The sequence below is a fragment of the Malaclemys terrapin genome, chromosome 1, assembly GCF_027887155.1.
Source record: "Malaclemys terrapin pileata isolate rMalTer1 chromosome 1, rMalTer1.hap1, whole genome shotgun sequence".
Classification (NCBI taxonomy): Eukaryota; Metazoa; Chordata; order Testudines; family Emydidae; genus Malaclemys; species Malaclemys terrapin.
Window position 1 is genome coordinate 328,662,657 of NC_071505.1, and position 23,692 is coordinate 328,686,348.

At 41.4% G+C, this 23,692-nt stretch overlaps 1 protein-coding gene across 3 annotated transcripts in view; it reads left to right on the top strand.

The window, feature by feature from the left end:
• Nucleotides 1-23,692, top strand: part of NOX4 (NADPH oxidase 4) — a 135,914-nt gene that overhangs the window by 70,573 nt on the left and 41,649 nt on the right. For all 3 annotated transcript variants that reach the window (XM_054015679.1, XM_054015680.1, XM_054015681.1), the window contains one exon: nt 13,567-13,648. In XM_054015679.1, the coding sequence (XP_053871654.1) occupies nt 13,567-13,648 (82 nt within the window). The remainder of the gene's footprint in view (nt 1-13,566; nt 13,649-23,692) is intronic.

Consider the following 23,692-nt stretch of genomic DNA (forward strand, 5'->3'; position numbering starts at 1 on the left):
ATTTTTTTTTTCTGCAGAAAACTTTAATGAAAACCAGAACATTTGTTTTATTTTGGCCGGCGTTGGGGGACCAAAAATTTGACTACCAAAATATTTTGCTTGAAAATGAAAATATTTTGATTTGGAAATACTGCCGTGTTGCCTCAGGGCAGTGGTAGTTCAGCTGCCTCAAACTCCCATTCTGTTCTAGGCCAAACTCCCGGATCAGAGTACATTTCCTGTGATGACCATAGTCTCCCCCCTTGGAGAGGAGAGGCGAAGCATCATGGGAGTCCCTGGCCATCCTGCATCTTGGGAGATGTAGTCTGAACGGGAATCCTGGCCCATAGAAAAGAATAAGGACTCAAGGCAGTGCAATAGTGTAGCCAAATTGAAATATTTCGGCTTTTGGCTGAAATATTTTGGTTTTTGAGTGCTTGGGTTTTTTGAATAAAAATTGCAATTTTCATCAGAAAGAGGACACTTGTGAAAAATTTTGTTTTGTCAAAAGCCTAATTATCTATCCAGATACATCTCCCATGTATTTCAGCTAGTGCTGTTCCCACTTCGGAAGATCATCAGTGCACTTTCAGTAATTAGCAGGGAGCCTGTTCTGTGTTTGGAAGCAGATGTACTTAAACGCAGTGGGAGTTTGCTTGGCTATTTCTGACCCAGTTGGAACCAAAAAATATTAAGCAGGGCATTGTGCAGATGGAATAGAGCATAACCACCCTCCCTGCGGGAGCATCATGAAGGATTGTGCCTCAGGAAAAGCATCCTGCTGTGTGCATGCCTGGTGGGGAGGAAGGAACTGAGTTTGATCAGGTTTTTGGAGAGGGGCTGAGGGTATGCTTCCCATAACAGTGGAGTGATGGAGTGGAGTCTTAGCAAGTGTCTGGCTGGCTGCGTACTTGTGAAATGATTACTTTAATACTACTGGGATTTTATTGTGATCTCAATAATAGAGCTTGTAGAGCCTTGATAGGCATCTTTATATTATTTTGAATCTGAATAAATAAGTTGGTGGGTTGCATTCTCATTTCAATAAACAGAATTTGGCATCCTCCCCTAACATGCACTGAATATATTCCCTTATGTGTTTTGAGTAAGAGAGAAATGCCATTTCCTCAGGGAAAATTCCACATACACTCCCACACACGTTTTTCAAAAACATAACCAGAGATACTGTGTTTCCTTCAGTGACTACCACTGGACTACTGACCGCATAGTCCATTCTCCCAAGGATCTCAGTTATGATACAAGTATTACTCAAGCACTGCATCAGCTCAGCAATGATGGGCTTTTTTAAAAGTGAAATAATAATAATTTGAAGAATGATTTATTCTAATGTGTATTATTGAATGTCTGTAGTCTGTGAAATGGGTTTTTTTAGGGCAATTACTCCCCATAATTGAATAGCCTGGGTATCTAATTTTGCTAATTGTAATTTTTTAGTAATTCAGTGGACAGTAAACCAACTGTTTAGCACTTAATTCATTACCTTCTGCCATTTCTGTTTGCAGCAGACTTGACTTCTCCTCTCAGGCTTGTTGTGTTGCTTGATTTATAATGGCGAGTGGATTCTTTGTAGGATTTAGATATTTTTCATGCTCTGTGGAAGGTACTTGAATGGGCACCATAAGAGAATTTAGATCTATAGATGGATGGAATCTAGGTACAAGTTAGATAGGTAGAAAGCAAGTGACTTGATGAATTGCAAAAACATTCATGTTGGAAAAGTACATTGCTACACACCTTTCCCAAAGATTGTAAAAGGAACTGTGGTCTAAATAACATTTAACCAACCGTGTTTTGAATCTGGCAAATGTCTCAGCACAATTCACTAATGTAATACGGCAGAGTAACATTTACAGCTTAGTCTTGTTCTCATTCAAGTCAATGAAAAAATTTGCTGTTGACTTGAGTAGGAGCAGACTTTGTACCATGTCAAAACTATTGTATTTAGTATTCCCGTTATGTTCCTAGAACCATTGAAATTAAAGATGGAAAAGGTTATCTAAGAGCAAATCCTATAGTCTTTACTAAGACAAAACTCCAACTGACATTAGTACAAGGACATTGGAATCTATAGATTGTGAATATAGAAAAAATAAGTTAAATATTAGTTAAAGAAGAAGAAAAGTATTAAGATTCATCTGTAAACTGTAGTCTACCCTTAGGATATTGGCTGGCTAAAGTCATTAGCAATAACTTCTTTAGCTCAGTTTTAAGACATAATAGCAGAAATGTACATAGACTGAGATGAAAAACAATAGTTAGATTTATTACTTGACACATTATATGCTTTACTTTGTGCTATGCATCCAAATGAAATAAAGAGAAACTAATATATCATGTCTGGTTTCATTTTCCCGTCATCAAATGATCTCCTTCACACAGGGCATTGCACTTCATGAGATAGAATAGGAGGTGGAGCTTCAGATGTGGTGAGGTCTTGGGAAAAGTCATGCATTTCTTCCTGTGATCATCCCCAGCTGACTATTAAAGTTTATTCAGAAAACAGGAACTTAATTAGAATCCAGCTGAGCTCTGATTACTTTACAGTGCCCTGTGTTTTCAGTGCAGCCATGGCGGGGGAAGCTTTTGCAGTTAAACTTGTAAGTATTCTGGAAAAGTCAGAGTTGAAAACACAATGGGAGTGATACATTATATATTTGATGTATAATTAATTATATTGTGTGTATATATAATGTATGTATGTTTTTGTTCCTTTATTCAACCCTTGTTTCTATTGATTTTTATCCCCTTTGGTTAGATAAATATATGGCTAGACAGGGATTGGAGGCATTGGCCCCTCAGTTACACAGAGCCCCGGCGGCTAGAGGCTCCAGTCCCGGCAGCTCTATTTAAGAGCCCAGCTGCCTGAACGCTACCGGCTTCGGGCAGCCCCGTGCCTTCAGACCCTGCGCCCCCAGCCGGGCACTTCCCCTCCAGGGCTCCGGCGGCGCAGGGTCTGGAGGCACGGGGCTGCCCGAAGCCGGTAGCGTTCAGGCAGCCGGGCTCTTAAACAGAGCCGCCATTTTCCCGGACATGTTCCGCTTTTTGGCAATTCCCTCCGGACGGGGGTTTGACTGCCGAAAAGCCGGACATGTCCGGGAAAAAGAGGACGTATGGTAACCCTACTGTTGCACTGTAGACATACCCTAAGTGACTTGCCCAGGTCCGCACAGGAAAGGTGTCTTCAAGTGCTAGGCTAATGCCCTCACCATTGGACCATCCTTCTTTCATTCTGTTGTTCCTTCTTGTGTGAACTTGCTTGCTTCTGAAGTTTTTGAAAACTTATTTGTAACCAAATGTAGCCACCATGAGTAAGAAACAGTACAGAACAAGGAAATTCTCAGTTAAAATGGCATATTTCTGCAATGTGTATTTCTGCAATATCAGCCCTGTTCTTGCCGAATTCTGTGAGCAGGTCCTGCTCCTGCTCACAGCTTGTCTTTGCTTTATATCAGTAAAGATTTGACTACTACTTTAGCACAGGCTTCAGATCAGGCCTTTGATACAGGGGCTTATGTCTCAGGCTCTTTTCCTACTTCATATAGTATCGGTCTCTCTCTTTCCTCCCGTGCCCTGCCACCTAGGTTTGTATAGGGGAAGCCTATTAATATTACTTTAATGTTTTATTGGAATGGAATGTGAACACACTTTGTTCAGGGGATGGTTAATTGTATGGTCTGGGGATGTAAGAAGCTGCAGAGTACCAAAAAAAAAAAAAAAAGTGGATGAAGGGGAGGATGCATACAATGGCCTTTTAACAGCCTCAAAACACCCTTTGGATATCTCAGAAATTACAGATGGAAAAGGCCATGAGTCCAACCCTGGAAGTGCAAGATTATTCCCTCCAGTTCTAGTGCTTTGTCCACTCTAATTTTAAATGTCTGAAGCCATTATGTAGTAGTTAGTTGTGTATTTCTCTTGAGTGCCATAATGAATGTGTATTTGAAAACTGTTTGTGAAATGATCCAGTAATTATGGTCTAAAATAAGATCAAATGTGAATGGACAGGCCAGCTGTTACTTTGCAAAAGATCATAGTCATGGGGTGATGTTTCTGCTGGTGATGGATGCAAAGTTTCAGCCTGGGATGGAATTCATTCCAGTATTTTGTTGCTGCTACTTGAATATGCTAGATGCAAAGCGGGGCAGCTGCTGCTCACTTGGACAAATATGTATAAAAATATCGTACACTTCTGAGCATCTTGATGGATCTGGTTAATAATGTTTTTTATTGTGTGTGTAATATTAATATCTCTCTTTCTATAGATATATAGATATATAGATAGTGTTTGATTTTTACACACATAGTCACTGAAGCCATGGCCATGTGCTGGTCTCACTTCATCAATGTTCATTTTATAATGAAATGAATAAATAAATCAGTAGCCTGGCTCCAGTGTTGGACTGTTCCTGGTCCCCCCACAGGTTTACAAGGACTGGAGAGAGCACAAGGAGAATTCCCCCAAATCCTCCTACACCCAATTCTGAGCAGGTACAATGGGAGCCCTTTGTTGTGGTGCACAGACTTTTCAGGGCAAGTACCAATGTCAGAGCTTAAAACATTTACATAAAAAGATTAGGTATGTTTTAATTAAAGTATAACTTTATTTATTTATTTTTTTTTACTCTTTCTATATTCATTCTAAGCACTATTAGCTTTGCAGCACTTTATATGAACTTGTGTTGAGGAGTTAACTGTACCTTCACAAGGGAAAGAGGTATAACGTGCAGTATGTCTGAAAGGAAGAACAATCTTGTGGTTAAGGAACTGGATTGGAACTCAGAAGATCTGGGAATAGTTCCCAGCTTTGCCATGGGCTTCCTTTGTCACCTTGGGCAAGTCAGTTAATCTCTTGATGCCTCACTTCCCCTTCTATAAAATGAGATTAATAATACTATGTCTTTGCCACCTTTGTCTTGTCTGTTTAGACTTCAAGGTCTTTTGGGCAGGAATTGTCTTTTAGTATGTGTTTGTACAGTGCCTAGCACAATGGGACACACATTTCAGTTGGGGCTTATGGATGCTACTGTAATTAAAGTAATTAGGGCTAGTAGAAAATATCCCATTAAAAGTGTTTTACAATGGAAAATTGGGCTTCTGACACAACTTTTTTTTTTTTTTTTTCATGAAGTGTTTTGTCATCAAAATACTCTGGCCCAAAGTCAAAAGATTTTGAACAAAAACTTGTGGCTTTCAAGTTTTCACCAAAAACTTTAAAACTTCTGTGGGGAGAGTATTTTTTCAGACCAGCTCTACAAATAATAATATACCCAGATCATTCTGTTGTATGACTGAGAGACTGGAGAAAGGAGAGGCGTTGGTCAGCATTCTTAAATGTCTGAGCTAAATACAGGATAGATTAATTGTGTGCAAATCATAGCAGTTAGGGCGGATAAAAATGGTTTCCTACATGTTAGTAATAGCAAAAGGAATTTGTTTCAGGGATTTTGTGGTTTGTGCTCTAACCACTTATGAATGTTGTATCTCATTAAGTCTCTTCCCCACATCTCAATCTTACCTAGAATATTTGTAATATAGACTTTCTTCAAGAGGAGATGCATGTTCAGCATTTCCTGAACTTCAGAAACTTTCAGACATTAATAAGTCACAGGACAAAAACAAACAATGGACACTGCACTCTTGTGACCTCTTATGGCTCAGCATAGTTGCCATTTTAAGCCCTTAATTGGCAAAAACATCATCTTAAACCCTTCTTAATTTTTTTTAAATAGGGCACTGAGGAAGTGCTTATGACAGTGCTTCTAAATTTGCAAAGCTTGGAGACAAGACCTGAGTGATGGGTCTGACATCATTTTAAAGCCCTTGACAGTTTTTTGAAAGCTGACTAAGCAAAAAAAAATAAAAAAAAAAATATATATATATATATATTATTGCAAGATGGTAAACAGTAGCTTAAGGAGCTATTCATAACAACAAGTGGGATGCATAAAAATGTACATAAAACTAGGCAGGTGTTTTAAGTTTGAAGTTGATGATGGCGGCAAATGCCCATGTAGCTTAGGGTAGAATTGAGACCTGTGTCTCAGAGGAAAGCAGAAGTGCTATAGATAATTACAGAAGCATAATTACAAATATTCCAAGCTATGAGTGCATCCCTATGGGGAGAACTTTGGAGTGAGCTAAGCATTTGGATGACAATGTTCTATTCAGCATCGCTAACGAAGGGAAGCATTTTTGCTCTTGCACTTCACTCATTTTACAGTCGCTTTCTAATTACATTTCTGTTCATTCTTATTAACATTATTTAAAAAAAAAACTCCTGGTAATTGTACAGATATGCTTAAGCAGCCTCATATCCTGTAAAAAGCAATTAACTTCAGTTGTACTGTTAATCTGGTCCAGTGCGCACAATGTTTCCATTAAGAGTTCAGGGACATCTGAAGCTCTCAAAAAAAGGGAGGAGGCTTAGGTATAGAGGGGAACAACACCTTAAAAAAATTTTTTTTTTTAAACTCTATTTGTGCACTATTCTGACTTAATGGATCTCTTGTCAACATGCTTTTTAGTAACAGAAAGAGGATCTTTTTTCTTTTTTTCTGTCTTCACTAGCATAGATTATGTATTGTTATTAATTCCTATGTATTTCATAAACGGGGGGACACAGGAATGGGATTCAGAAGACCTGGATTTTTATTCCAGCTCTGCCACCGATGAACTATGTGACCTTAGGCAATCACTTATGGCATGATCTTCTGAAGTGTTGATTTCATGGGAGTTGCATGTGCTCAGCACCTCTGAAAAATCAGCTTTAACCTCTGTTATACTGTGCCCATCTATAAAATGGAGATAATAATGCTCATTTACCTCCCAGGGATTTTTGTGCCATTTAATTGTTATGCACTTTGAGATCCTTGACTGATAAATCTTAGAGAGATGCAAGGTATTATCATCAGGCTATGATTTCCATTCAAGCCACTTTGTATCACTAATGGCACATTTTGGAATAAGGAAACCAATGACTTGGTAGACAGTTTGGAATGCTCTTATTATACCATATTTTCCAGTCATTACCATTTAGTATTGTTACAGATGACTGTATCACACAATCCTATTTGAGAAGGTCAAGGATGGTGATATAATTAAAAAGGAAAATGGTGCATTTCAAATGACAATCTGCCTGTGTAAATTAACTACTAGAAAACAGTGTAATTACAAATTTTATAAAGTATTCTCTTCTCCATTATATACAATAATTCCATGGAAGTAAATGGAATTGCATGTGTGTAACCGAGGACTCGTGGTCTTTTGGAGACAGGAGGCCAAAGCAGAATAGGACATGTCTTTTCAGAGCTGCTGTGTACCCAGAACTGCAGTAGAAGTCAGTGGGATGCCTCGTGGGGATGGAAAGGGGGTTTTGGTAGGTGTCTGTCTTGGTGAGATCCTGTTGAATTGACTATTTTAAAGCTGCTGAGATTTGATTGGTGCTATTAATGGTGTGTTAGGGTGCCTAGATCCTTGGATAGGTATCTTTTTAGTTATTTAAATCTAAATAAACACAGTAAAATAAAAGCACAACTCCCTGCCCCAAAGAACTTAGTCTAATTTAGACATTCATGGAGGGGAGGGAGAGAGAGTGAGATCATTAGTAGTTCTTTTTTTCTGTGAATAATTTTCAGGAACTGGAGGTTGCAAATGCTTGAGGAGATTGTAAGATGTATGCATGGTTGTGTGAGAAGATATTCCTAGCCCATTGGCATGGAAGGAGGATACAAAGACCCATCTACACTGGGAAACTGGCTGTGGTTTGAAATGGTTTTCTCAAACTCATCTGGAAAGCAGACTCCAGTAAGAGAGCTGTGCTGGCTGGTTCCTGCCAGTGTGATTTGGCCACATTCTCCTCAGCATTGGCCAGCACAGTCACGTTAGTTGAAACCATTCTCAAGATCACCTTTTCAAATGCAGCATTGCAATACAGCCAGGTGGCAGGCATCAATAAGAGAGGCCAGGGGCATAGGAGAGAAAGAGAGAGAGAGAGAGTAGGGGAAGATGAGAGCAGAGATGTAGCCTGTCTTTTGGTCTGGGATGTGTCACCTAGGCTGTGGCCTTTTTCAGACAAACAATGGTGGTACGACATGTCTACTCCCTTGCTGAGAGGTGTCCTACCTGTGCTCGAGGCCCTTTTCACAGTGTTCAGATGCAAGTGAGTTCACTTATACATAACACTTTCAAAACCCTGTGTAAACTAAACTAGAGAACGTTCCTAACTTGTACCTACAACTTGTATTGATCTATCCTTGGATGATATGTTAAAGCCCACCTTGTGACCAACGTTCATGGGGTGGAAGAAGCTCCCCCTCCCCTGAACATATTGAAGTGCACCTTGCATGTCCTATTCAAAGGCCAATCACTGTTATAGTTTGTTGCAGCCATGTGGAGCAGGAAGACTCCTGCAGTGAGTGCAGCATCAGTCTTTACATGGTTAGTCAATAAACATAGAATTTGGCTGACTGCATCTTTAACCCAGTAAACAAACACACAAAGTAACTGCCTGGTTGTGGCACTTTAAACAAAGGCCCTGACCTGACCCCAGGGTTCTGGGTTAGGACTGAGGTGCTACTCTCCATTCCCAGCTTCACCCACCATTCCCCTGTGATGAAGCAGGCAAGCCTTCTTAACTTGCCTGATGGCTCCTGATTGGTTATTGTCTCTTCCCAGCCCTTCTACACTCCTGGATGACTAAGTCTTGTTGGTACTCTGGCAGGAGTATGTCACCATGGTGATTCATGGGAGTTGCACTTCTGATGTCTCATGCTCCTATTTTTTTCTATTGGCCAGGCTCCCTGGTTAGACTGCATCTCCCATGTAGCACCACAGCCTCCCTTCTTGGGGAGGGGAGGCAATGCATCATGATAGTCGCATGGCTGCAGTGTATCATGGGAGATGTATTCTGGCCAGGGAGCCTGGCTCATAAAGGAGGATGAGGAAATGAGGCACTCGAACTGCAGCTCCTGTGAGGCCGTGTGGCTGCAATTCAAAGTTGAAATGCCTTTGTCTTTGTTCAATAACATTTCTGGTTTTGGACATTCAGATTTTAGTCCAGAAAAGAAATTTTCTGCAGAAAGTAGAAACTTTTCTCTCTCTCTTACATACAGAGTCATTTAATGGAAAACCCAATTTTCCATCAAAAAAACAATTTTGACAGAAAATTTTCAACCAGATCTAGGTCTTCCTTATGGGACCCAGGGAATATCCCCCCTTTCTTCACTAGGAATACATATCGCCTACAATACAGTAGGTAGGGTGAACTGGGATGTTTGGGAGGCATTGAACTCTGCATTGACTCTTGAAGGCATAATTACATAAGAACAACCATACTGGGTCAGACCAAAGGTCCAGCTAGCCCAGTATGGTTCCCAACATTTTGTTCGCTTTTTTGATGTTTTCAGAGAATTATGCACAATGACTCTAATATCTCTCTCTTGAATGGAAACAGCTAATTTAGACCCCATCATTTTATATGTATAGTTGGGATTATGTTTTCCAATGTGCATGATTTTGCATCAACATTGAATTTCATCTGCCATTTTGTTGCCCAGTCACCCAGTTTTGAGAGATCCTTTTGTATCTCTTTGTAGTCTGCCTGGGACTTAACTATCCTGAGTAGTTTTGTATCATCTGTGAATTTTGCCACCTCACCGTTTATCCCTTTTTCCAGATCATTCATGAATACATTGAATAGGACTAGGCCCAGTACAGACCCTTGGGGGACACCACTATTTACCCATCTCCATTCTGAAAACTAATCATATATTCCTAACCTTTGTTTCCTAGCTTTTAACCAGTTATCAATCCATGAGAGGACGTTCCCTCTTATCCCATGACAGCTTTCTTTGCTTAAGAGCCTTTGGTGAGGGGACCTTGTTAAAGGCTTTCTGAAAATCTAAGTACACTAGTTTGCCTGATATTGAAGTCAGGCTTCCCGGCTTGTAATTGCCAGGGTCACCTCTGGAACCCTTTTTAAAAATTGGCATTACATTAGCCACCCTCCAGTCATTTGGTACAGTAGCTAATAGGGTACAGACTATAGTTAATAGTCTTGCGATTTCACATTTGAGTTCCTTTGGAACTCTTGGGTGTATACCATCTAGTCTTCTGGTGATTTATTACTGTTCAGTTTATCAGTTTGTTCCAAAACCTCCTCTAATGACACCTCAATCTGGGACAGTTCCTCAGATTTGTCACCTAAAAAGAATGTCTCAGGTTTGGGAATCTCCCTCACATCCTCAACCGTGAAGACTGATGCAAAGAATTCATTTACCATAGTTTCTCCGCAATGGCCTTATCGTCCTTGAGTGCTCCTTTAGCCTCTTGATCATCCAGTGGCCCCACTGGTTGTTTAGCACAGTGGTTCTCAAAGCAGGTCCGCTACTTGTTCAGGGAAAGCCCCTGGCGCGCCGGGCCTGTTTATTTACCTGCCGCATCCGCAGGTTCGGCCAATCGCGGCTCCCACTGGCTGCAGTTCGCCGCTCCTGGCCAATGGGGGCTGCGGGAAGGGCAGTCAGCACATCCCTCGGGCCCATGCCGATTCTGAAGTACTTAAAAAAAAAAATGTGCTATTACTTTTTGAATCTTTAGCTAGCTGTTTAACTTGAGCCTCTATTATGGTGTCTTTAAAAGGTTTCCATGCAGCTTTCAGGGATTTACTTTTGGTGCTGTACCTTTTAGTTTCTGTTTAACTAACCTCCTCATTTTTGTGTAGTTCCCCTTTCTGAAATTAAATGCTACAGTGTTAAGCCACTGTGGTGTTTACCCCACCACAGGGATGTTAATTTTAATTATACTATGGTCACTATTACCAAGCAGTCCAGCTATGTTCACCTCTTGGACCAGATCCTGTGCTCCAGTTAGGACTAAATCAAGAATTGCTTTTCCTCTTGTGGGTTCCAAGACTAGCTGCTCCAAGAAGCAGTCATTTAAGGTGTCAAGAAATTTTAACTCTGCATCCCGTCCTGAGGTGACATGTACCCAGTCAATATAGGGATAGTTGAAATCTCCCATTATTATTGAGTTTTTTATTTTTAATAGCCTCTCTAATCTCCTTGAGCATTTCAGTCATTATCACCATCCTGGTCAGGTGGTTGGTAATATATCCCTACTGCTAATTCTTATGAGAGCATAGAATAACTATCCATAGAGCTTCTGGGGAACAGTTTGGTTCATTTAAGATTTTTACTTCATTTGATTCTATGCTTTCTTTCACATACAGTGCCACTTCCCCACCAGCTCGACTTATTTTGTCCTTCTGATATATTTTGTACCCTTGTATTACTGTGTCCCATTGATTATCCTCATTGCACCAAGTTTCTGTAATGCCTAGTGTATCAATATCCTCATTTAATATAGGCACTCTAGTTCACCCATCTTATTATTTAGACTTCTAGCATTGGAATATAAGCACTTTAAAAACTTGTCACTTTTTAGCTGTCTCCCATTACATGCTGTAATTGAATAAACCTTTTTTACATCTGTTTCTCATCAGATTCTACCCGTATTTTATCTTCCATCCTCTCCTCCTTACTAGGATATAGAGAATCTCCATTAATAGATTCTCCCCAAGGGACATCTCTGTCCGAACCACGTGCTCCTCCACACCTATCGGCTTTCCCCCAGACCTTAGCAATCTAGACCAATTCTAGCCCATAATGAAACATATTGCCCATATTACATCTATTAGTGGTTACTAAATGTTGCTTTATATTTAAGAGTGTAATTCATGGGTGCAGCCATGCAGGAAACTAAAATCTCACAGGGAAGAGTCAGAAATTCTTATGTCAATGAGTCCAACATTTGAAATTTTAGTTAGCTAAAATGTGTAAAAGTTCCCCAATGAGCAGGCATCTGATGAGACCCAGGTGTGTAGAAGAGTTTCAGATTCGTTTACTGACATTAGTTTATGGAAATAAAAAGGTTGTTTTTGGTCAGATTCATGTCACAATTTGGGGACTGTTCAGCCATCAGCAATTCACATGAAAGCTGCAGCATCTCAGCGTAACTCCATTTTGCATAGAGACGGCTGTTAGCCATTTAAACACAGAGTGGTATTCCACTTTGTGGTGATAGACGTGTGTGTGTATATCATGGATCAGAAAATACTGTTTTACTGTAGGATTCTTTATAGGCATCTGTTTCTGTGGTACTTGGCTGCGTGTCTTCAAAATAAATACATCACACACTAATTTAAACTGCCCGGAAGATGTAACATTAAGCAAATGCTTAACCAAATAGATGTCATACACCATGTTTGGAAGGCCAACAAACTCAAGTTCTGGAAGGTGGCTGGGGGAGTGGGTTCCACAGCCAGGTATTTGCCACAGAAAACTCCCCCCTTCTGGCCATCCACCATCCACATCTAAAGACTGTTGATAAATGTGGTGTCAGCCATTGTTATCTGTAAGGTAGCTAGGTCCCCGATTATATAGACCTCTACAGATTAGTACCAATAACTTGAATTGCATTGGTAAAGAGATGGGAAGCCCATGCAGTTTGCAGAGCATAGGTCTAATGTGCTCACTCTCCGTTTCACTGATTAGATGGACTACTGCATTCTGTACTGTCTGAAGCTTCAATGGGTGTTAGGCCTCGTCCATAGAGCTCATTGTAGGGTACCAACCTAGAGGCAGGAAGGTCCTAGAGAGATGTGGTACAGTTAGCGTTATCAAGTCACTACACTTCCCTGAGAAGCCAAGAACAGACAGGTCAAAAAAATAATTGAAAACGGCAACTTCTTGGACAAGGGATTGAGCAGACACAGCCCCCACCAATTCTTGACACTGATTCCCCTCCCAGTCAGACTCACCTCCATCTTTACAGGATTGTGCTTCAGTTGTGTCAGTCTCCTCCAGATCCCTGTCTCAATCAGGCACAGGGAAAGTAAAGGACCTGTGCCATCAGACTCTGACATAAAGGAGCCAAAGAGGTGTAGTGTAGTGTATGGATGGCACTGTACTCATATTCAGCTGGTAGAGTGACAAAATGAAACCTCTGAAAAACCACACGTGAGAATATGGATGGATGAGAAGTGACTCTTTGAGACCTCTTAGACTGTAAGGGATGAAGCCACTGTCCCCATCTACCTTGCCAGATCCTCCAAGCTTGTCAGCAATTTGTTCAGTATAATTTGGCCAGCTATATCAAAGGCTGTTGACAGATCTAATCAAATCAACTTAGACATTTAACCTTTAAAATTGACCCCTTCACGAACATGGTGGGATCCTTTCCAAATTAGAATATCATCACAATAATACCTAAAACTAGAGTAGAGACTGCTATCCTCAGTTGGGGCTTATAGGTGCTACTGGCTTGGAATACAAAAAATAACCAATAGTAAGTACAAAAGCTTTATTATTATAAAATGTAGTAGAAAAGAGTGATTTATAGTGTTTTCAGTGCATTAGTGGAAGCGTTTTGATTAATTATCTAGCTTTTGTACCTCAGTTAAAACACACCATAGAAGAGAATGTATGTCGGATACTGCTTGCTTACTCATGAGGTGAACTTTTATAACATGAAGTCACAACCTTAGATCTATTTTTTTTTCCCCTTTGACAGAAAGATTTCGAGATGTACTGCTTCTCCATTCAAGTCAGGACACAGAGATTCTACCCAACTTTCAGCAAAGGAATTACCCCAAGTAAGTAAATTGCCTCCTCAGGAGAACCAGTCTTTATTAATTCATAGTGAGGGAGAGAAGCATTTATAGCCCTATAAATGCTTTCAGCATAAATTCCTAAGGCAGAGCTGTCAGGGAGCCTCCCATAGAATAAGCCTAGTGCTCTTCACGGCTGCGTCAGGAAGAAACAGACATATCTTGCAAGTGCACCCAGCTGTCACAGAGGAGTCAGTGGCAGAGTGTGGATGATAAGCTGCACAGATTAGTGTCTGGTGGAGCTTCATTTCACTTGACATTGTGTGTCGACATAGGCAGATGTTTTGTCACACTAATCCCTGCTCTTGTCTTGTGGGATTCCATCATTTGTGCTGACAGACTCATTTGGATTTTAACAAGCTATCCTATGGAATCATGCGAGTGCTAAAAACAGTTTGACTGCCCTTGTTAGGGATGCGTGGGCAGGCAAGCCAAAGGAACCGCCGTGCATGCTAGAGAGCAATCAATACAGCATCCCCTCATGTCATGCGTCTCTATTATAACAGCAATGCCATAAGTGATGTGGGGAGTTAAGAGATTACCCCCATTAGAAAGTTTGTCTTTCAGCCTATAAATCCACTCAAAGGTTTTAATGTGCCTTATCTCCTTTAACATTGCTCCTGACAAAAATCTCATACGGTGTCATATGTTATTTTACTGAGTGTCTTGAACAATAATGATTGTTTTAATTGGGGTTGGTCCTGCTTTGAGCAGGGGGTTGGACTAGATGACCTCCTGGGGGTCTCTTCCAACCCTAATCTTCTAGGAGTCTACGATTCTAATGCTATTCCTACAAAGCTAAAGAAAAGCAGAGTTAAATAATGATAACATTTTTGCCGACTTAATTAAAACAAAGAGCAAAAAGAGAAATTGAGTCACATGAAAAAGAAAGGAAAGCGCTTTCAGCAGAGTCAGTGAGATGGAAAGGCATGGGAAGGCTGTTCCGGATGGCAGGAGCTGCGGAAGTGAAGGTTCTCTCCTGAGCCGTGGCCAGATTGCGTGGAGGAATGGTGAGAGGGCCAGCGTTAGATGAACAGAGGGAGCAGGGTTGGGGAGGAGAGGTACGTGAGAACGGCTGAAGCAAGTCCAAGAGCAGTTTTGAAAACAAGTGGGTAATTTTTGAACTGAATCCTGAAATGAATGGAAAGCCGTTTGCGGTGAGAATGTAACTCTTGTGTACTGTAAATGAAGATTTAAGGCTTAATTTCAAAATGGGATTAAAGTTCACTATGGAATTTTAATGCGTGGCAGTAGGATCCACACGGTAACTAGTGCAAGGCAGATTTACACCTAGCTTGCTGTGCACTAGCAGTTTGTATAGGCAAGCCCTTATTTTTCTAGAACATGCAATAATTAAAGAGTTAGATGTTCATCACTTGCTGAAAACAAAGCATGTCCCATGGGCACAAAAAACTTAAAATACCTAGGGTAAAATCACGGCTCCACTGAAATTGATGGAAAGTCAGTGCCATTGACTTTCTGAAAGCCAGGATTTCATTGCCAAAATCTACCTGTTTTGTGGGTTTGTACTGCAGACTATCATCAGAGTATCTGAGTGCCTTCCATGTAAAATAGATGGACATAGCAATATTCCTACTAACCTTTACGGAGGCTCTGGCTGTGCTCCCTTTTTGTAGTATAGACACTGTTTGGTTTTTAGTTTTGGTTTGTTGCTTCGTTGCACTCTTGAAAGTTTTTTGCCCATAGTTATCTTTGCCTTGCCCTTCCCTTTTTGGTTTCACAGCCACATTCTTTTCCCCAGTGTAATTTGCTTGGTTCTAATGATAACAGTGATAATACCTGCAGACTGATTCAATTATGTTTGTATTCTATAAGGAATTATGCAATGAGGAATAAACAAAGACATAAGTGTTTTTATTTTTTGCAGTCGAGGTCTTTGACTACGTAACTGTGTAAAAACAGTAAGATTCATGGCTGGTATTCCTGAAGGTACAGTGTACTTGTACTGTAACTAATGACTAGGTCTGCGGAGATGCTGAGCATCTGCAGTTCTTTGCTGAAGTCAGTGAGAACTGCAGGTCCTAACCCTCTCTGAAAATCATAAAGTAAATCCTTTTCACCAGAATTTCATGCTGTTTATATTACTGAGCTGTAATGCTGTTTTAAATTGTAATGTTCCTGCATTATAGTACAACAATATGATTGGCTGAACATGTACCATTGCTTGACAAGAATGACTGATCCTAACACATGGAATCAGCCAGGGTTTGGCAGCTAATTTAAAAAAAAAAATCTTTACAGATGTTTTCATAAGTAATTGACTGCCGCTTATAATGTCATTAATCAGTACAAAATTGTTTGCTTGTTACCAACATGAGTCATTGGCTGCAGTTCATTTACAAACTGGTTGGTGACTATTGATGCATCCTGATTTTTCTGGGAGATCTGGTAGAAGCATATGTTTGAGCTCAGCAATATGGGGAACCTAGTCAGCCTCATAATATAGGCCGTACCCTCATTCCCCTTTCACCTTTTTCCTATTCTGTGCTGATTTCCATTGTATGAATAGTTAATGGAAGTTGAGTCCATATAAAGCGAGATCCTGTAAATCAGCACCTCTGCATTGACTTCAGCTGAACAACACTTCTTTGCATTAGCTGAGGATCTGGCCCATAAATTCATCTTAATAATATGAAGGCATCATGGGATCTAGGCAGTTTGCTGAGCTTAGAGAGAGAGAGAGAGAGAGAGAGAGCGCACCTGGAAACAAGGCAGGGTAGAATAGAGGAAAAATTGTGAATAGTTTGGCTAAGTAATGTCCAGTGGTGGGAGGGTGAACATGAGACCAGCCAAAAAAATATTTGATGGGTGTAAACACCAAAGAAAGAGAATGGGAACTAAAGATCCCTAGCACCTCTCACTAGGTCCTTGGTGCATCATACTCTCAGCTTCTCACTTTACTAATTTAATGAGTTTATGAATGCTGAGCTTGTCGAGTCACCTGTCTGTGCCTGCTGTCTGTGGCAGTGAAAAAGGAGAAGAGAGAAAGGAGGGTTGGCCATCTGTTCCAGATTTTACTAAGATTCATAGTTATTTGTTATAGTAGTGCATAGGGTCCAACCAAGAATGTTGTCCTATTGTGCTAGGGGGGAGAGATAGCTCAGTGGTTTGAGCTTTGGTTTACTAAATGTAGGGTTGCAAGCTCAGTCCTTGAGGGGGCCATTTAGGGATCTGGGGCAAAATCTATCGGGGACAGTACTTAGTCCCGCTGCAAAGGCAGGGGACTGGATTCAAGGTCCTTTCCAGTTCTGTGAGATAGGTATATCTCCATATATTATATTATATCACTACCCATTGAGCCCAATGATCTATCCAGCTTTCTATCCACCTATAGAAATACCTAGGACCTGTTCCTCCACGCTCACTAGCGTATATCAGGAGTAACTCCCATCTTCAAAGAGTACTACATATGTGCAAATTCAGGACCTTTAAATTCACACCTGCAGCGTCCACACTGGGAAGTTACAGTGCACAGTGCTGTTGACACCCCCTTAGTCTGAACTGCAGGGCAGTGTAGCCATGCCCTTAGGCTCCTAACTCACTTAGCTGTTTTTTGAAAATGTTGCCCTTAGCATAGTCTTGTAAGAGCACACCTCAAGTTGATAATGAGATCTGACTTGACTCAATATCCTGCCTAGCTTATGAGAGATCCTCCTTTTACATGAATCCACAAATGAGCCAAGAGTGAGCAGCAGCAGTGCTGACACTAACTATAACAAATTGGTCTTGAAGAAGACAAAATTATGTTCATTAATCAAGCTGTTGATTCTGACACTTGGACAATTCTTGGAGAACATCCAGCTTAGATCTAAACATCCTGGGCCTGATTGTCCTCTCACTTGCACCCATATAATTTCCTATTGACTTTAGTCTAGTTACTGCTGATGTGCCCTGCTGTGAGTGAGAGGAGAATCAGCGTTCATGTAATCATCTCACATTGCCTAATGGCAAACTTCTGAAAGGGGCCGAATTGGATGCTTGTCAAAGGTAAAAAGAAAATGATCAGGGGGAAAAAGATAAGAGCTAAGAGTCACTACATTTGAATAGGGAATTATGTTGTTAAGTTAACCATGCTAGAAAGGAGGTAATGCTGCACAGAACTGTGCTAATTAGAGACATACCAAGCCTTTGTATAAAATATTCTCAGCACTATCCACTTCTAACAAGTTTCTCCCTACTTAAAAGTTACCTGAAAAGAAATAATTAAACTACGTTTGTGGCCACTTTGCATCTTCATGATATTACATAAGGCCTGATACAATGCTTTAAAGTAAGTTGTGTTTTTTTCTTTTTTTTTTTAAACCATAGAAATACCAGTAATGTCAAGTCTTATTTTACCTGTCTTGGAAGGAAACTTCTTGGATGATTTGTAGATTTTAAGGCTAGAAAGGACCATTATGATAATTTAATCTGACCTGCTACATAACACAGGTCATATAGCCTCACCTGGTAATTTCTGCTTCAAGCCCATTACTTGTTTGACCTAGAGTATATATTTTAGAAAGATATTCAGTCTAGTTTTAAAGACTTCAAGTAATGTAAAATTCACCACCTCGGTAGGTAACATTTTAGGTATCAGCAGCTCTTAGGGTGACCAGATGTCCCGATTTTATAGGGACAGTCCCAATTTTGGGGTCTTTTTCTTATATAGGCTCCTATTAACCCCCACCCCCTGTCCCAATTTTTCACATTTGCTGTCTGGTCACCCTAGCACTGACATTGTTACAACCTGGAGAGGGCAACAGGCCCAGCTGAGGGGAGTTATACGCTTTCTGTTTTGGGGAGTGTGCGCACCTGGGTGGCAATCACTGGGCTTACAAGGTAACTGGGGTAGAATATAAGGGGAAGAAACAGAAGGCAAGGGTGCAGCTTAAAGGGTGGGCCTGGGCTGGGGGGAGGGAAACATACCCTTGTATTGTATGGTCTTACTGTGTAAGAGAGGAATAAATATTCATCAACAGTCTGGTGTGTGATTGTGAAACTACCTGACCTAGCTAGGGAGTGAAGTTCACTGGGTAGTGCCAGAGGCACTCTGTGGTACCCTGAGTGTTCAAAATCAGGGCCTTTTTTCTAGTCTGAATTTGTCTAGCTTGAGCTTCCAATTGCTGGATCTCTTTATGCTTTTTTTCTGTGAGATTAAAGAGCCCCCGACTATCAGAAATCTCTTCCCCCTGTAGATAATTGTAGCCTATGATCAATTCACCTCTCAACCTTAATTTGATTAAACTAAATGTAGGCCCCTTGTTTGAGGAGCCTCTGAACCCTATCAGAGGTATCCTGATTAGACAGGCTTCTGCACCAGTGTTTCTCAATGACCTGTCTGTGAGATCTCCCTGACGCAATCTAGGAAGGCAGCAAGCTTGTCTGTGGTTTCAGAAAGGTTGAGAGACACTGCTGTGTGCTGGCTTGGAAGGACTGCAAATTCCATGATGCAGTGGTGGGCACCTGCTGGGACTGGACTGAGCGTCCTGGGCCAGAAACTGCTGCAGAAGGGGTGGCAGGCTCCATTTCCCAGGCAGGGAGCTGGAGCAGAGAGCTGTTGCTGTATGGGGTCTGGGCCAAGGAAAAGCGGCGACAGGACCCTTTCATTGAGTTGCCAGGGTTGAAGACACATGACCAAGGGTAAGACTACATTCCAGTTGACATCTTGTCAGTGCTGAGCCCCAAGTCATGGACAACTTCACCACAGGTAGGCACTGAGAGCGGCAGCTGTGGATTGTGCGGCAAATCTGAATTTGGTTTACAGATGACTGAGGAAAGAGTGAGTTACTGCTGAGCTACGCTCTCTGGGTTGAAGAGGTGGTGTTAAGACTCAGTGTAGCTACGTTAAGTTTAAGAAGAAATGAGGGGGAATTTATGATATGGGCTCTTGCTCTCTGACACATGTTACCGCCAGCTAGTATTGTGCAGTGTAGGCTGTCACAATACAGAATTGCCTCACTCCTCCTTGTTTCACCTGGGACTGCCTTTGCCAGACTTAGAGTGCTGGCCTGAACTCCTGCCCACCCAGGATTATAAATTTAAGGAACCTTGCGAACTCATGGACGGGGTGAGTCTCTGTATAATGCTAAGAGTGTTGGTGAGGTGTATGTTGCCTTTGACTATTAGTTGAACTATTGCAGCCTCACCTACTGACCTGGTACAATTGTAACAGTTAACCTATATTCATCTGTTGCATTTCCCCCCTGTATGTTGTTAGGATAACTTTTGGTGAGCACAGCAATCATCTACAGACTTTCAGGAGGGGTGTTACATTGTGGTGATTACATGGCTATCAATTACAGTCCATGCACATTTTGATGGTTCCATTCATGTTTCATTTGCCTTTGTGGGTTCCTTTTTTTGTGGGTTTTATGGCAGATTTATTTGCCCCTTGTAGACAGCACAAAAGAAACATGTTTTTATAGGAGAGATTTTAACAAGAAGGTTGCTTGGTGGAGAAATTGAGAGGATGCCCATATGAAAGGGGGAAGAGAAACTAAGGGATGGTTGAGGCTTGTGTTGTTAGTGGACTAGAGGGAACTGTGGGTGAAGGAAAACAGGACAGGGTGATGTGGTGTGGCAAGGACTAGAATGCAAGAGCAAGGAGTTTGAACTTGATACAGAGGATGAAGGGGAAGCAGGGAGGGGAAATTCCATGAGAGAGTTATTTGTGAAAGGTCCCAGAATTGTGCCAATATTTATAATTAAGCAGTAATTATTAGTTATCATTATTGATATTTAGGTATCACCCAGAGTCCCCACTCAGGTTTGGATCTTCATAATTCTGGCCACTGTGCTAACAGATTGGTTAAAAGAGCCCTGAAGAGCATACTTTGAGTCCTGATTCTAAGAAGTGTTCCTTAGATCTATTATATTATATTAGTGAAGCCTTCCCTGCCTTTGGGTTATTACCAAATGGTGGTAATAACTCGTATCAAGGTGAAAAAGATCACGTCATAGCAGGATCCATGTTAATAAAAGTGCAAGGATTGTGTCTGGATTAGGCAAAACCACAAAGGATTGTGGGATTAGAATCAAAGAAAGAAACAGCAGAGCTGCAGGTTTTGGGGCCCCAGATAGAGAAAGGGGAAGAACTCTGCCCTGCCCTTTGCCTGCTGGGGCCCTGGTCCTACAATGGACTCTGTGTGGACAGGTCCCCACTGAATTCAGTGTAGGTTACAGCAGAATCTGTCGAGTCAATGGAGCTATACGTGAAGCTCATTCCAAGAGCAGTCTTAGTCTTAAACATGGTTGTAATAGATTTCAGATACTACAAATGAAGTATTAAAAAGGTAGGATGAAATCTTGCCCCACTGAAGTCAATGGAGTTTTGCCATTGACTTCAAGGGAGATAGGATTTCACCCACAGTCTAACAAATTTTGAAGATGCAATTACAAACACTTTGAAAAGGTAGATGTGAGAGAAAAGCTTCTGTGCACTGGGAGTTTAATTTTACATGTATGTTAGCTGTTTTAAAGTTCCACGTTGCTACATATGCTCTTTTAAGCTTTAAGTCATCTAAATTTCAACAGTTCGACTTTAGCTTTGGCAGGCTGTATAGTATAACATAGTTGAACTGTTTTATTCAAAGCATCTCATTACTTCTAACTGAGGGTGGAGTTTGCTGACTGGAAATAAAAGATTCATAAACCTTTCAAAATATCTGGGAGATGAAATCATGAATTTGTTCAAAAACGACTAATATAAGATAGCCATAATAGTGTATAGTATATAACTTTTGTTGGTCAAAGGGAGAAGCTTTTGAGTTTTACAAAGCTAAGGAGGAGCTCTGGGATCTTGGGACCAACACTGTTAAAACAGCCCTGCAGATATCATGCAAGATAGGACATTACAACTGATTTTGCTTTTGCTTATTTGGTGATATAAAAAGCATCATTTTTTGATAAAGCTGTGTGCTTACTGATTTAATGTATACCTGCCCCCAGTGAGAGTAATTAACCACTTATGTAGGGATGTGATGGAGTCTCAGATAGATGAGGTGGTCATCTACAGCCGAGATTGGGAGGCACACCCTTGCACAATTTGTCATCATACCTTGGTCCCTATGGAAGTCTGGGCTAACTGCAAACCCAGCAAAGTGTAGGATTGGAAAAGAAGAGACCACCTATTTGGGATATACTTTGGGGAGGGCCAGGTCATTTTTGTAACAACTTTCCATGAAAAAAATTGAATTTTTGGCAAAAAAAAAAAATAAAAAAAATATGTAGGCCAAAATCTGGACTATTTGGATTCTGAAATGCCCCCACATGAAGTGCCTCATGGGAGTTGTAGTTTTGGTGCCTCATGTTTCCATTCTAATTTATAAGTGGACTCTGGTTGGACAACATCACCCATGATGCACAACAGGCTTCCCTTGCAGGGTGGGGTCACAGTTAATCATCATGGCTGCGCATTACAGGAGATGAACCCAGCCCACGGAGGAGAATTGGAGCACAAGGCATTCAAACTACAACTACATGAGACACCACAGTAGCATTTCAGAATTATTTCAGGTTTCAGATGAAAATCAAAAGTAATTCGTTTTTTGGGCATTCCATTTGTGTATGAAAAAGCAAAATTTTCTGTCGAAAGCAGACACTCTTCATAAAAAATAGTCAACAGAAAAATTTCAACTAACCTAAAGGACTGGGCCAAGATTGGTCTATTATGGCCTTCAGTTTTGTAAAACACCGTTTTGATGGTTCCAGATTCCTTTAAAGTTTGCCAGCCATTTTATTGGACACATGTCACAGTAAGACATGTTGGCTGTTCAAGAGCTTGACCTGGTTCTCAGATTACATTTTCCCTGTTTTGACATGAGGAATGTATCTTCGTATAAGAGATGAGAAACCATTCCTCCTCTCCAAGGAGGATTTAAATTAATTATTTTCAGAATTTCTTCCAGGCTTTACGCCCCCATTGGCTCAGTAATTTTTAATGACATTTTAACATCTAAGTCATCAGCTTTCCTAGGGTAAACAAGCATCTGTGTGCTCTGTGCTTAAAACCAGTTTGACTGACTTATTACTCAAAAGTGTTTTGCTTTCTTATACTGGGTCAGCTTGAAATTAAAGGGAGTGCATTTTTTGTTTTCTCTGGCATTGTTCTTCTAGAGAACATTTTTAAAACAAACCTCTTCAAGTGCAGAGAAGCTGCTCTGTGCATCCAGGGCAGGGATCGGTAACCTTTGGCCCACGGCACGCCAGTGTAAGCCCCCTGGCAGGCTGGGCCGGTTTGTTTTCCTGACGCATCTGCAGGTTCGGTCGATCACTGATCCCACTGGCCGCGGTTCGCCGCTCCAGGCCAATGGGGGCTGCGGGAAGCACATCCCTTGGCCCGCACCACTTCCCGCAGCCCCCATTGGCAGGTAAACAAACCGGCACGGCCCGCCAGAGGGCTTACCCTGGTGGGCCACGTGCCAAAGGCTGCCGATCCCTGATCTAGAGTCTACACGGGAGGTGGGGAGAGGGGCAACCAAGCAGGCTAGAGGGAGCAGTTCTCCTTGCAGAGATACCCAGGAAATGGTAACTTGGAGCTATTATCTCCTCTGTAGATCTTTCCAGTTTTCTTATAGACATCTGTGCCCACAGGGGGCCAGGATGCACCACTAGGGGAGCAGAGCTGCCAAAGGGGCAGCGTGTATGACCTTTGCGTGACCTGGCTGCACAGTAATCTGGTGGGAATCCACGAGGTTTGGGTGCATCACCCTTTGGCTTTTTCCTCGGCGAGGGCAAACCCTGCCCATCAGTGGGACAATGCAGGGAATTTCCATGGGTATTCCTCGGAGATGTCCCTCTTTCGAGTCCCCTGCGTTGGGTTTGAGCATGGGAGGGGCTGAGCTGATCCAGTCTTTTAATTTGTTATGAAGACAAATGTGATCTAGAGTAACTGAGAGACAGTACAGACGGAAATCATCTCACCCTCGATGGCACTATTTCCAGAATCACTTTTGAGACCAGAAATGCACTTTGACACTGTGCTGGGTCTCTCAGGAGTCTGTCAGTGGAGCAAAGGCAAAGTGTTCA